General features: G+C 55.0%; 1 protein-coding gene across 1 annotated transcript in view; it reads left to right on the top strand.

Moving 5' to 3' along the window:
- The window catches only part of TTBK1 (tau tubulin kinase 1), a gene marked incomplete at its 3' end in the record, with an annotated part of 37,032 nt that overhangs the window by 5,371 nt on the left and 17,623 nt on the right, over positions 1-14,038 (top strand). The window contains exons 2-12 of the mRNA XM_084227919.1: positions 68-215; positions 431-504; positions 717-857; positions 3,768-3,872; positions 4,243-4,308; positions 4,755-4,847; positions 4,933-5,058; positions 6,405-6,559; positions 6,958-7,189; positions 7,458-7,636; positions 10,914-11,475. Of these exons, the coding sequence (XP_084084045.1) occupies positions 68-215; positions 431-504; positions 717-857; positions 3,768-3,872; positions 4,243-4,308; positions 4,755-4,847; positions 4,933-5,058; positions 6,405-6,559; positions 6,958-7,189; positions 7,458-7,636; positions 10,914-11,475 (1,881 nt within the window). The remainder of the gene's footprint in view (positions 1-67; positions 216-430; positions 505-716; positions 858-3,767; positions 3,873-4,242; positions 4,309-4,754; positions 4,848-4,932; positions 5,059-6,404; positions 6,560-6,957; positions 7,190-7,457; positions 7,637-10,913; positions 11,476-14,038) is intronic.

The raw sequence follows: 14,038 nt of genomic DNA, 5'->3' as shown, positions 1-14,038 counted from the left end.
TGCGCCACCGGGGAGGTCCTGCTCAGCCTAATTTCTGTCCCCTCTTCCCTCCACCCAATCTCTGTAGCTGAAAAAGATCGGGGGCGGAGGCTTTGGAGAGATCTATGAGGCCATGGACCTGCTGACCAGAGAGAATGTGGCCCTCAAGGTGGAGTCAGCCCAGCAGCCCAAACAGGTCCTCAAGATGGAGGTGGCTGTGCTCAAAAAGCTGCAAGGTGTGCACCTAGGGCATGGGAAGGAGGGGTGGTGGAGCCAGGGGCTAGGAGGGCAGCTGGGAGCAGAGTCTAAGGGAACATGGGGCAGAGGGCAGAGGGAGGTGGTGGGAGAAGTGTCTCGGAGGGGGGCACGAGAAGTGCGCAGGAGCCCACCTCAGGCTTGGAAGTGAGGAGGAAGGAGGGGGAGGTGGCAGTTCCCTGTCTCTGCCCCACAGGGAAGGACCACGTGTGCAGGTTCATCGGCTGTGGCCGGAATGAGAAGTTTAACTACGTAGTGATGCAACTCCAGGTGAGTCCTGGTGGCTCATCCTCCCTTCACTCTCCGCCAAGAGCTTGGCCTGGTTCCTGGGGGGCGGGGTAGGGGAGGAAAGGGAGAGAGGGTGGACCCCTGAGGCGTGGGCAGTGGGCATGAGCCTTTGGGAGAGTCTGGGCAGGGTGTCGCCTTGGTGGTGGGTGGGCTGGCAAGCTGAGGCAGCTCCCACCCCCATGCCCACCTTCCAGGGGCGGAACCTGGCCGACCTGCGCCGCAGTCAGCCACGAGGAACCTTCACGCTGAGCACCACGCTGCGGCTGGGCAAGCAGATCCTGGAGTCCATCGAGGCCATCCACTCTGTGGGCTTCCTGCACCGCGACATCAAGCCGGTGAGCGCTGCCTGCCTGCCGCTGCTCTGAAGCCCAAACCCCTTCTTCTCACTCTCTGGGTCCCCTGGCTTCTTCTTCAGATTAGTGGTTAGGCAAGGACAGCCTCTCTGTGTCCTCCTCCAGCCCCCTTCCCAAGCCCCATCTCCTCTCCCCTGCTCCCAGGTGCACACCCCGCTCCCCCCACCACGGGCCCTTGCCCTCTCCTCGGTTCTCCTCTCTTCGCTCCCGCGCCCCTGACCTGAATAGTCCTTGAACCTAGAAAAGTAAAGAGGCCAGCAAATGAATGGGGGATGGAGGGAATGAGATTAAGGGATTTAGGGCTTTGTTAGGAATTCCTGTTTGTTTTTTTTATGATTTATTTATTTATGTATACAAGAGCTGGGGTGCAGGCCAGAGAAGTGGGGGGTGAGAAGATTCACCAGAGACAGAGTGAGGAACAGAACAGGCAGACTGACTGAAATACACTGCTGAGGGGAGCAGCAGGCGAGACAGAAGAGGTCTGCTGCGCCATGTGGATAGTTCCCTGGCCGAGGATCGAACTCATGCTGCAGTGGCTGTGGATAGCTTCACAGTGCTGAGTCTTAACCCCTTGCGCCACCGGGGAGGCCCCTGGTTAGGAATTCTAAGTAGCTAATTTTGTAGTATCTTGGATCATGGTGCTGGAAAAAAGCCTCCAAATTAAGGAGGTGAAAACTGAGGCCCAGAAATGTGAGCTGAATGAGCCAAGGTCACACAGCTTGCTTGAACAATGCAGCTCTTCTGCTGACTTGGAGCAGACATTACACTAAGCCACACTACATAGTAGTCGGGGAGTTCCAGGATAAAGAGCCAGAGAGACTGTGGTTCAAACTCTGGCTGAGCTGTCACTATGATCTTGGAGAAGCCACCGAACTCTTTGACCTTCAGTTTCCTCATCATAAAATAAGGAGACTCCAGGCCTCCCCTGGTGGCGCAGCAGTTGAGTGCTGGGCTGTGAAGCTGGCCGCAGCCTCTGCAACACCCGTTCAATCCCCGGCCACCAGCGAGGGTCCCACATGGCGCGCAGACCTCTCCTGCCTTGCCCGCTGCTCCCCTCAGCAGTGTATTTCGTCAGTCTGCCTGTTCTGTTCCCCACTCTGTCTCTGGTGAATTCTCTCACCCTCCCGCGCTTCTGACTGTACCCAGTGCTTGTATAAACAAATAAATAAATCTTAAAAAAAAAAATGTGACTCCCCTTTGGCAAGGGAGCTAAAAGCAAAATAAATAATTGAAATTACCTCAAGTTTAAAAACTTTCATAGAGGAAATACAAGAAGATAAAAAATTACTCTATGAATGGGAGAAAATACTCACACAAAATATAATCAACAAGGGATTAATATACAATACTTAAAAAAACTCACATTATTCAACAATAAAAAACCCAATTAATAAATACGGGCAGATATGAATAGGTAGTTCACCAAAGAGGATATCCAGAAATTCAACAGATGTATAAAAAATGTTCAGTATTGCTTACAGTAAGGGAGGCTCGGGTTAAAACAGCAACGCAATGCCATCTCACACCCCTGAGAATGGCACATGTGAAAAAGACCCCAACAAGTGCTGGAGAGAATGGGGAGAAAGTGAACCCTACCACCCTGTTGGTGGGAATGTAAACTGGTGCAGCTGCTATGGAAACTGATCTGGATTTACCTTAAAAAATGAAAAATGGCGGGCCTCCCTGGTGGCGAAGCAGTTGAGCGCTGGGTTGTGAAGCTGGCCGCGGCCTCTGCAGTGCCGGCTCCATCCCCGGCTGCTCCCCGGCCACTGGAGGAGGGTCCCACATGGCGCGCAGACCTCTCCTGCCGCCCGCTGCTCCCCTCAGCAGTGTACTTCGGTCCTTCTGCCTGCTCTGCTCCCCGCTCTGGCTCTGGTGAATTCTCTCACCCTCCGCACTTCTGACTGTACCCAGTGTTTGTATAAATAAATAAATATTTTTTTTTAAAAAAATGGAAAATGGAAATACTATACAACAAAGCAATCCCACTCCGGGGCATCTATCCACAGACTATGAAACCATCAACACAGAAAAAAATATATTCCATAATGCTCACAGCAGCATTATTGACAATACCTAGGAATGGAAGCTTACATGTCCATTGATGGACTATTGGATCAAGAAGACGTGGGTCTGTCTGTCCTTCCGTGACATGCTATTCAGCCATAGGAAAGATGAAGGGCAGCCATTTTCAGCAAAATGGAGGGATTTGAGACAACTGTGTGTGGTAAAGAAAGTCAGAACAATAAAAACAAATATTGGACATTTTCATAGTGAACCATTCAAAAATATAAAATAATTACAGGGGGCCTCCCTGGTGGTGCAGGGGTTAAAGTCTCAGCATTATCAAGCTATCACCAGCCACTACAGCATGAGTTCGATCCCCAGTGCCAGAGAGCTACCCACATGGCACAGCAGACCTCTCCTGTCTCGCCCACTGCTCCCCTCAGCAGTATTTCAGTAGGTCCTCCTGTTCTGTTCCCCACTCTGTCTCTGGTGAATCCTCTCACACACCCGCATCCTGTACCCTGGTTCTTCTATGCATAAATAAAAATAAATCTTAAAAAAAAAAATATATATATATATATATATATGATACTTACAAAAAAAACAGCAGACACGAGAGAGCTCTGACATTAAGAAAGCAGGGGAAAGGGATATAAGGGATGGTGGTGGGGAAAAAAAATAAATTTAAAGAAATGAGAAATATAAAGTGAGGAGAGTCACACCTTCCCCACAGTTGAAGCACCATTGAACTGCAGCACACGTTGAGGCTTTACTCTTCTGTATGTAGGACTGAGGGGCCCTCAGCAGAGCTGTTTCTTGGTACCCCTTGAAGAGGGCCCAGTGGGGTTGAAGCCCCCACCACTCATACCTACTGTTTGCCCGCAGTCAAATTTTGCCATGGGCAGGCTGCCCTCCACCTACAGAAAGTGCTACATGTTGGACTTCGGGCTGGCACGGCAGTACACCAACACCACAGGGGACGTTCGGCCTGTGAGTACCCTGTCCTGCCCGCCCCTGACCTGGGAACCCCTTACCAGTTTTTCTTTCAGCTGCCTAAGCAGGCCTAGCCTTATGCTCAGGATCCATACCACCCGGCCCAGGGTCCCCACTCAGCCTGCCCCCTCTCTCCCTTAGCCTGGGCTCTTGGTAGGTGCCACAGCCCCACTCTGGTCAAGGGCCAATGTGGGCGGGGGAGGCCTGACTAGCCCAGTTGTGGGGGTGAATGGGGGCTGTGACCTGGGGATGGAGGGGAGAGCTGGGTCAGGGTTAAAGCAGGTAGCTTCAGGCTGGGTCTGCAGGGCAGGGATTGGGCCAGGTGGGGACAGGGGACGAGCTTCTGGTGCTGTTCTCTCCTCTGCAGCCTCGGAATGTGGCCGGGTTTCGAGGGACTGTTCGCTATGCCTCGGTCAATGCCCACAAGAACCGGGTGAGTGGCAGAGTCCAGTCAGAGGATAGAATAGGCACAGGAACAGAGTATGCTGCTGAGGGAGAGAGTCAGGCAGGCAGCTGGTGTCGAGGTAGGGGGAGAAGCAGGGCAGGTGCTGGAAGCTGCCTCTAGACATCCTGGCTGGAAAACTTTGCTATGGTCTCTCCTTGACTTCACTGTCTTCCCTATTTTGGGGGGACTCCCCTCCTTTCTGTTCCCATCACAGACTTCTGTGAAGTGAGAAAACACAAACAGAAGTTGACTGTGGGATGCCATGTGTGTTGGAGGCCCAGGGATAGAACCATGGCCTTAGAACCCACTCTGCCAATAAGTCCTGGGTGTCAGGCCTCCCTGACTCATGTCCCTCAGTGAGGGGTCAGTCCCCCACTCCCAGGCAAGGACCTAGAGCTTCGGTTGACCGCCTCCTCCACCCCTTCCCTCCCCAGGAGATGGGTCGCCACGATGATCTATGGTCCCTCTTCTACATGCTGGTGGAGTTTGCAGTGGGTCAGCTGCCCTGGAGGAAGATCAAGGACAAGGTGAGCTCTGTTAGCTAGGTTTGAGGGGGCGGAGGGGGCAGGGGGGCAGCTGGGGCTCCATCTCCCCGTGGCCTCTTGCCTCCAGGAGCAGGTAGGGATGATCAAAGAGAAGTACGAGCACCGGATGCTGCTGAAGCACATGCCCTCCGAGTTCCACCTCTTCCTGGATCACATTGCCAGCCTCGACTACTTCACCAAGCCTGATTACCAGGTGGGGACCTGCCACCCTGCTCCTGCATGGGTGACCGTCTCCAGCAGCCAAGCACTCATCCTGCCAACGCCCTGCACGCCCACCGGCTTGGCTCTGAGCACCTGTCCCCCCCCCCCCCCTGCCCCCAACTTCCAGTTGCAGGAAACCACATTTTGCCCTCTTGTAAACAGTAATCACAGCTAAGCTTTACCATGCCCTTACCCTCTTCTCAGTGCTCTTTAATCATTAACTCATGTAAGCTTCAAAACAAACTTGGTGATAATGAGTCTTCCTTATGTTGCTATTTTAGTGGTTAACAATCAATGAAGCCGAGTGCTTTCAAGTACTTTACACCAGACTCTGCAGGAGGCCAAGTGGGGTGATTGTCCCTGTTCCATAGACACCCAGGCCAAGGAGCATGGTTGGGAGCAGAGCAGGCACGTCTCCGAGTTCAGTGCCCCTTCCAAGCCACCATCACCACCCCTGTGGGCCCCACTGACATCAGAGATGGGGGAGACGACAATGGGTGTCAGCAGTGTTCTGCCCAGGAGCCACTGTATGCCAGGCACAGTGCCACGCACCATGGGGAGAAAAGACCATGCCGGGCACACAACGGGCTCTTGGTGAAGTGGGTCCTGCTAGGAGAGAGGACTCACCCTGCTTTCCGGGGACAGCTGCGCCAGAACTGGAACTGTCTGGAGACCTCAGAAGGTCTACAATTGCCTGCCACCTCCTGAGCCTAGCGTGCTGGTTGCTGGCAGAACTCAGACAGTAGGAGGCCATGCCCCCCAGTCCTATCTCAGTCCTGTGGGGTCACCCAGCCACATAGCTGTGAACACAGTCTGTGCTAGAGATGCAGAATTAGCAGATAGGTAAGTGAACATCTCAGACCAATGCACTGTGCTCAACTTTGGGAGCTGTGTGGTGGGGGTCAGGGAAGGCTTCAGAGAGGAGAGGACCAGCAGGAATGTCATTACAGGTAGACATTAGTGACGTGCAGAGGCGTGACCCCAGGTGGTGGTTTTGAGAAACTGCCAGTTCAGGGCTGCCAGTGTTTCAGCTAAGATTGTGAAAATGGCAGATAGTGAAATGGCAGTCCCTAGGAGGATGGGATTTTGAAATCAGAGAACCAATCTCAAAGGACCTGTATCCAGCCAGTGGGGCTTAAACCAAGGTGATAATTTGCATACTTATTTGCATATCACTTGCATGTTTTCACGTAAAATCAATATGCCCTTCTCCTTCCAATGCCCCCTCTTGGCCCAACCCTGTTCCCCGTCTTCCTCCTGCAATCCCCGCAACTGCTCGCTCCTCCTGGCTAGACCCCAGGTCACCTCTCTGTCCTCCTGCCACCCTACCCCCTGCAGTTGATCATGTCAGTGTTTGAGAACAGCATGAAGGAGCGGGGCATTGCGGAGAATGAGGCCTTCGACTGGGAGAAGGCAGGCACTGATGCCCTTCTGTCCACAAGCACGTCCACGCCGCCCCAGCAGAACACCCGGCAGACGGCAGCCATGTTTGGGTGAGTGGGGTGGTGGCGGGTGAGGGGTCAGACAGCTCCAGCCTGGAACTGTCACCACAAAGCCAGTGCTCTTCTCTCCTGTTCTTGGCGTTCAATATGGGGTTCTCCAGCTTCAGAAAATTTGATTATGTCTCCACCTTTGACCTGGGCCCAGAAGCAGCGGAACCACCTAAATAAAGAGAGCCCGGTGTTGGTGTGCCATCCTGGGCAGCCGTGTCTCCTGGCAGCCCTCTAGGATGGTCTGGTCTCTGAGGCTTGCGAGTCAGGGATGGTGACAGACCTAGGGACACTCCCACAGGTGGTAGGTGGTCTCCAGAGGCTATGCTGATAGGAGGCGGTCTTGAGAAGAGAGGCCACCCCTGCCAGCCTTGCCTATGGTCCCCTCCTGGTCCCTCCAGGGTTGTCAATGTGACGCCAGTGCCCGGGGACCTGCTCCGGGAGAACACCGAGGATGTGCTGCAGGGCGAGCACCTGAGTGACCAGGAGAATGCACCCCCAATCCTGCCCAGCCGGCCTCCTGAGGGGCTGGGCCCTGGCCCCCACCTGGCCCCCCACACCGGGGGTCCCGAGGGTGAAGTCTGGGAGGAGACGGATGTCAACCGGAACAAACTCCGGATCAACATTGGCAAAGTAACTACAACCAGGGAGACGGCTGTGGGGGTCCTTCCCCTCCTCTGCCCACTTCCCAGCCCTTGGGCCTCCTCCACATCCTACCTGAGCCCCCTGTCCCCATGTGTCCGCATGCCTGTCTCCTGGTCCCTCCACCACCCTGGCCTCACCCCGTCGGGGATCACTGCTTCCCTGTGCTTTGGCTCCCTCTGTCCCCTTCCCCCTGAGTAAGCTGCCTGACTCGCAGCCCCTTGTCGCCCCGGCTCATGGAAGTCCCCCTCTTCTGCAGACCCCCTGTGTGGTGGAAGAAGAGCAGAACCGAGGTGTGGGGGTCCCCAGCTCCCCGGTCCGTGCCCCCCCAGACTCCCCAACAACCCCAGTTCGTTCTCTGCGCTACCGGAGGGTCAACAGCCCTGAGTCGGAGAGGCTCTCCACAGCAGATGGCCGAGTGGAGCTGCATGAGAGGAGGTGGGTCTGGGGGTGGGCGTGGGGGGCTGACCATCACGTGGCTGGTCTGGAGGAAAGGTCAGATGTGAGGTGGAGGTGGGGGGACCCTGAAGTATTGAGAGGATCATATCTGGGCCTGGGGTCGGATTTGGCTAGTCAGTGACAGGGCCTGTGGAGAGGATAAGGGACACAGAGTCCTGCTCCTCCCAACAAGGGGTGGGGGGTGAGGGCAGGCTGCAGGAGGGGTCTCCGGCTGGGCCTCCAGCCCAGAGGAGGGGAGGGATGAGTTGAATGTGGGCATGCTTCCAGAACCTCTTTCCTGAGACTGGTTACAGATGCTTCAGAGCAGCTGACCAGGCTCCTTTCGTTTTGAGAGAGGGGCCTAGGAGATAAGTTCAGGGAACTAACTGCTCAGCTCAAGAAGGGGGCCAAATTTGGGGTTTAGAGCCAATGGATCTGAATGTTAAGGAGGTGAAAGGGAGGTTGATTTGTGGGAGGGGGAAAGTTTAAAGTCTTTGGGATGAGACGGTGGCCTGTTGACCTTGGGTGGTAGATAGCTGACAGGGACCAGGGCCGGAGTGGGACACCCTTAGGTGGGAGAGGACCCTGAGAGAGTCCCTGCCTCGTTCTGGGTGGTGCTTCACCCCACAGCAGACAAGAGACCTTCTCTGCCCCAGAAAAGGGTCTCTTTCTGAGAACCAGTCCTGGGGGAGGGGTCCTTTTCCACACCCATTCAGGAGATCCTTATGGCCCGCCTCAGCCACAGTCCCTCAAGTGGCTTCTGTCCCAGTGTGCACTCCACCCTGGGACACTCATAGTGCTGCTTTGGGGTGTGGAGACACCTGAGATGGGGGAGCCCAACACCAGGCCCTGCAGCCACCCCAGGATAGTGGGGTGTGGGCCCTGTCCTCGGGAAGCTGACAGTCCTCACACACACTCACAAAGGCTGGGACTGCAGACCACATTTTCATTCATGGTAGCCTGGCGGGTTTTGGAAATGGGGTTTTGGAAACGGGGATGGAAAGGATATGAGTGGAGGAGAGAGGGAGGAAATTCCCTGGACAAAGATAGTCCTGAAGAGCAGACTAGTTTGGCTCAGAGTAAATCCTTGATACAGTGATGGTGAGGAAAGGGGAGATTTTTCTGGAAGGGAAGATTCAGGATCTCATAGGCAAAACGCAAGGATTTGGGCACTGGTGCGCTCGATCCCATCAGACAGTATGAAGCAGAAGAGATTAGGATTGCCCACTTCCCCTCTCTGTCATTCACACTCTCCCCCACCTGGACTTCAAGCTCTTCCTCTGGCACCCTCTCTCCTCCTCATCCATCAAAACAAAGGAAGTGACATAGCCACTCAGGTGGGAGTATAAATATAAGACCCTGGGGTGACCTCCTGCATGGCTGTTTTTATTTTAAACCTTATTAACAAATCAATAAAAATGCCATATAGAGTCGAGTCAGCAGGCGCCAAGCAGGCGGGCAGGAGAGTGCTTCACAGGAGACGCTGCTCTGCAGCCCCTCAGACATGAATCTGGGGGACAATGAAAGCTGACCCGGCCTTAGCAGGTGGGTGAGGATATGCACAGGCCTGGAGCTCAGCCTCTGCTCTTCTCCCTGGGGACATCCCGGCTTTGGGGGAAGGACAGCTCTTCCTGTGTCACATTCTAAAGCCAGGCCCCTCACCTGGGGGCTGGTACCCTGACCCCCTCTGTTAAAAGCCTCTGGAAGGAATGCAAGATTCACAGCAGTTTGATAACAACAAAGGAGATGTCCCAAGGTAGGATCAGTGCCTCAGAGGTAAAAAGTCAGATGGGACCCAGCCTGGCAGAGCTCACTGCAGATATGTAAACAGACCGGAGCTTGGGAGTGCTGAGGAGTGCAAACTGGGAAAGGCTCCCTACAGGTGGTGGTGACACCTGAACTGGTCTGACAGCAAAGGGCAGAAGGGAAGGGCTGTGAGCTCCTAGGCAATTTGGAGAAAAGTGAATCTGAGATGGGTCTTTTTCTTTTTTTTTAATTTTTTTTAATTTGTTTATTTATTTATACAAGCACTGGGGACAGTCAGAAGAAGTGTGGGAGGGTGAGAGAATTCACCAGAGCCAGAGCGGGGAACAGAACAGGCAGACTGATGAAATACACTGCTGAGGGGAGCAGTGGGCATGGCAGGAGAGGTCTGCGTGCCGTGTGGGACCCTCCCCGGCGGCCGGGGATTGAACCGGTGCTGCAGAGGCTGCAGGCAGCTTTGCAGCCCAGCGCTCAACCCAGGGGAGGCCCTCTGAGATGGGTCTTTTAAGGGGGAATGGGGAAACAGGGGTTCAGCCTGGCACTCCAGGGTCCTCCAGTGGCAAACTAAGGAATGTGGACTTTGTCTTGGGGATGGGGAGCCACTTGAGTTTGTTGGGGGTGGTGAAACCATCCAGGCTGGCCTTGGTGGGGTGAGGAGGCCAGAAAAACCATGTGCACACTCAAGGACCGGTGGTGTGGTTGCCTGCATGAAGCGGGGGGGAGGGGGAGGGGGCGGGGGCCTCTGAGGGGTGTGAGCTCTGGATGGGCAGCATCAAGTTGGCTTTAGGAAAATTAAGTTCCCCTTAATCTTTGTCCAGACAAGAGCGTTCCTTGGTCCTAGAAGCCAGATTTTAGTTTCTGCATGCTCGTATTCCTGGAACATGGTAAGCACTCAAAAAATGGGTGTTGAAAAGAACAAAGAAAAAGTAAGTCGTCTTTTAAGGACAATAATGAGAAATTTGCCTTGAGGTATAGCAGGACATATTTTAAATCAATAGTAATAAAAACTCTGTGTGTGTGCGTGCACATACGTGCAGAAAGTATAGGCCACTCACTAAAGGATGCTGGGCGAATTGACTTGCCATGAAAAGACTAAAGGTTAATGCCGCCTGGGTAAGTCTAGCTGGGGAAGGGTTTGGGGCTGGGTTATAGACTTTCAACTCTGTTATATTTTAGTTCTTTAAAATAACATCTGAAGTTATGTAAGAAAATATGACAAAATGGTAATCATTGTTAAAAAAAAAAAAAAAACACAAATAGCCCAGTATTCTTTATAAACCTTAGGAGGGAAAAAAAACTGTTGAATGAATGAATGAGTCTTCACAGGGCATGGGGCAGGAGGGTGACAGCCGGGAGGCAACAGCTGGGAGGGGCCTGACCCATGGGGCCAGAGCGGAAGGCATGTTGTGTTCAGGAGGTTCCAGGCATCACAAACAGCACCCCTGTCACTTGCTGGGAGCCTCCGGGGTCCAGAGAGGCCGGGCACTAAGTCCCATGTGGGCTGGCTTTGCAGGTCGCGAATGGATCTGCCCGGCTCACCTTCGCGCCAGGCCTGCTCCTCGCAGCCAGCTCAGATGCTGTCAGTGGACACAGGCCACGCTGACCGGCAGGCCAGCGGCCGCATGGATGTGTCAGCCTCCGTGGAGCAGGAGGCTCTGAGCAACGCCTTCCGCTCGGTGCCACTGGCTGAGGAGGAAGACTTTGACAGCAAGGAGTGGGTCATCATTGACAAGGAGACGGAGCTTAAGGATTTCCCCCCGGGGGCCGAGCCCAGCACGTCGGGCACCACAGATGAGGAGCCTGAGGAACTTCGGCCGCTGCCCGAGGAGGGCGAGGAGCGGCGGCGGCCAGGGCCAGAGCACTCCGTCCGGCCCCGGGGACGCAGCATGCAGACCCTGGCCGAGGAGGACCTGAGGCAGATGCCATCCCAGCCCCCGCCACCCCAGCTGAGCCAGGCTGAGGGCAGGTCAGAGACATCGCAGCCCCCTACGCCCGGCAGCCCTTCCCACTCGCCCCTGCACTCGGGACCCCGCCCTCGACGGAGAGAGTCAGATCCCACAGGCCCACAGAGACAGGTAAGGCTGGGCTTGCACCCCACTCCCCACCCTTGGATGCCCACAGTCCTGGCATGTAGGCCTGCAGTGCTCCCCAAGTGCTCCACAGGACCACCGACAAGCCACCCCACAGTTGTAGGGCTGTGATGGAGGGCGGGAGGTCTGGGGGTCTGAAACTATGCTTGGGGACAGGCAAGGCTTCCCAGAGGAAGTGCACTCCAAGTTCTGGGGTGAGCCTTGCATTATGGGCATGTTAGCCAGATGACAAAGCAGGGGAGAGGCCTTCCAGGCCATGGGGACAGAGTGTGCAAGGGCTGAGAGGCGGCAGTCAGCCGCCTGTACTGCTTGCACATTGTCGCAGGGGAGGCCGTGGGGTGGGTCCAAGGGCTTTGAAATGGGTGCGATGTGATTACCATAGTATTTCTGAATGATTATCTTGGGCTGCTATGTTGAAATGGACGGAAGGGGCACAAAACTAGAAGTAGGAGGGCCACATGGCAGGTGCCACGGGAGAGTGCTCGGCTGGCTTGGACCCCAGGGGGATGTGGAAGGGGGGCGTGGTGGATGGAACCAAGAGGTGTTGGGACAAGGCCTGAGGGGGCTGTGACAGTAGAGGGCAGTCTCGACTGTACTCAGCATTCTGGGTAGATGGCAGTGCTGTCACTGAGTGGTTTTGAAGGGACTTAGATTTGGACACGACAATCTTACTGCATCTGTGGGATGTCCACATGGAGAAAGATCTTGGCTGAGGATATGGATTTGGGGGTCTTGGAAGCTACAGGAGGAGGTGATGTGTGGGGATGGGGAGAGCCAAGGGTGAGGGCGAGCTGGGACATCCGCACATCCATCCGAAGGATGAGAGGGAAGAGGGCCTTCCAGGAAGACTAGGGAAGAGGGTAGAACATGGGAGGAGCATCTAAGGAGAGGGAGAGAAGCGGCTAAGTGGGTGAGGGCGGCACGGAGGGGGTGGTTCCTGAGATCCGGGCAGGCTCCATGCAGGAGGTGCGCCCGTGCCAAGATAGACAACCCAAAAGGGAGAGAAATAGGGCCAGGGTGGGAGGGAGCCTAGATTGGGCACAGAAGTGGGTGTCAAGGGCTCTGGGAGGACCCGGTCGGGCTGCAGTGCCACCTTCTCATATGAGAGGACTGAGGGACAAGGCTGGAGGGCAGCCAGATGGTGGCTGAATGGTGAATACTGGGCTGAGAGTCTGCAGCATTGTATTATAGTATTTTGGTTATTTTCTTCGGGTAAGTTTGGGGTATTTGAATAGGCAGAAGGCCACTGGACTGGCTGGCTTCTTTGTGGGGGACAGAGAGTAAGTGGGTGCCAGCTCTTGCCCTGGGTGCTCAGAGGGGTCCACATTCCCTCAGAGGTACTGAGGTGAGTCAAAGAGGCAATGCTGGGGAGCTCAGAGGCTGTGTGGCATTCCCCTTGGTTCCCTGCTGGGGCAGCCACCCATGTAGCTTTGGGAACTGCTGAGGCCAGTCCTGCTGTGTGCTCAGATTGGGACACCCAACCCAGGAGCTTGTGGGCACCCTGGAGGATGGCTTTGAGCAGAGATCTGGCCTTGCCCTGGACTCTGGAAAATTGGGGATTAAAAAGTAGGGACCCTGATCCCCCACCAAGAAGTCAGAGGCTCCACTGTGGCAGGGTGTGGGCTAGCCTGGACATCATTCCCCCAGGACCAGCAACCTGGTAAAAAACAGAAGGAGCATGACTGTTTGGGGCTCCCTCACTCCCCTCTCATGCACTCATTCACACCCACCATTCATACTTCCTGGGGATGCCAGGGACCAGAGGCACCAGAGATCTTCCATTCCGAGGCTGTGCCCACAGGGAGTGCTGTCTGGCAAAGGAGATGGACGGCGCTGCTCTGGGGTGGAGAAAGCCCAGAATGAAGGTCAGGAGGCCCAGGTTCCTTCCCTGTGAGCGTGGGCCATTCGGGGCTCGGAGTGAGGGGGCAGAGCTGTCTGAGATGTATTTCTTACTTCACATTCCCGCCATGTCCTGGGAGTCTTCCTCACATTGGGGAATTCTGGCCAAGCAGATGAGGGGAGAAATTTGAGGGAGTGGGCACCTGTTCTAGTCAGCCTTGGACTCAGGTCCTGTATTTTTTTTTGGGGGGGTTAAGATTTATTAATTTATGCATACAAGAACTGGGGTGTATGTACACCAGAGGTGGGGGTGGTGAGAGGATTCACCAGATAGAGTGGGGAGCAGAAGAGGAAAATGTACTGAAATACACTGCTGAGGGGGGCAGCGGGCGAGACAGGAGAGGTCTGCTGCGCCATGTGGGTAGCTCCCTGGCCAGCTGGGGATCAAACTCGTGCTGTAGTGGCTGGCAGTAGCTTGATAAGCGCTGTCTTTAACCCCTGCGCCACCAGGGAGACCCCCTCAAGTCCTATTTGTAATGAAGGTGGGCACTGCCCATCCCAGCGAGCTGTAAGTTGCATGTGTTTCCTAGCCGGAGGAGGGGCTGGTAGGTGTACGTGGGCCTTGGTTTCCCCACAGCACACAGAGGTGGGGCTGCTTAACATTCTGGACTGCGTGTGCACGTTTCTATGTCAGCTTAGCTCAAGAGCA

Source organism: Talpa europaea (assembly GCF_964194135.1).
Source record: "Talpa europaea genome assembly, chromosome: 2".
NCBI lineage: Eukaryota > Metazoa > Chordata > Mammalia > Eulipotyphla > Talpidae > Talpa > Talpa europaea.
This window is presented reverse-complemented; position numbering and strand designations above follow the sequence as displayed.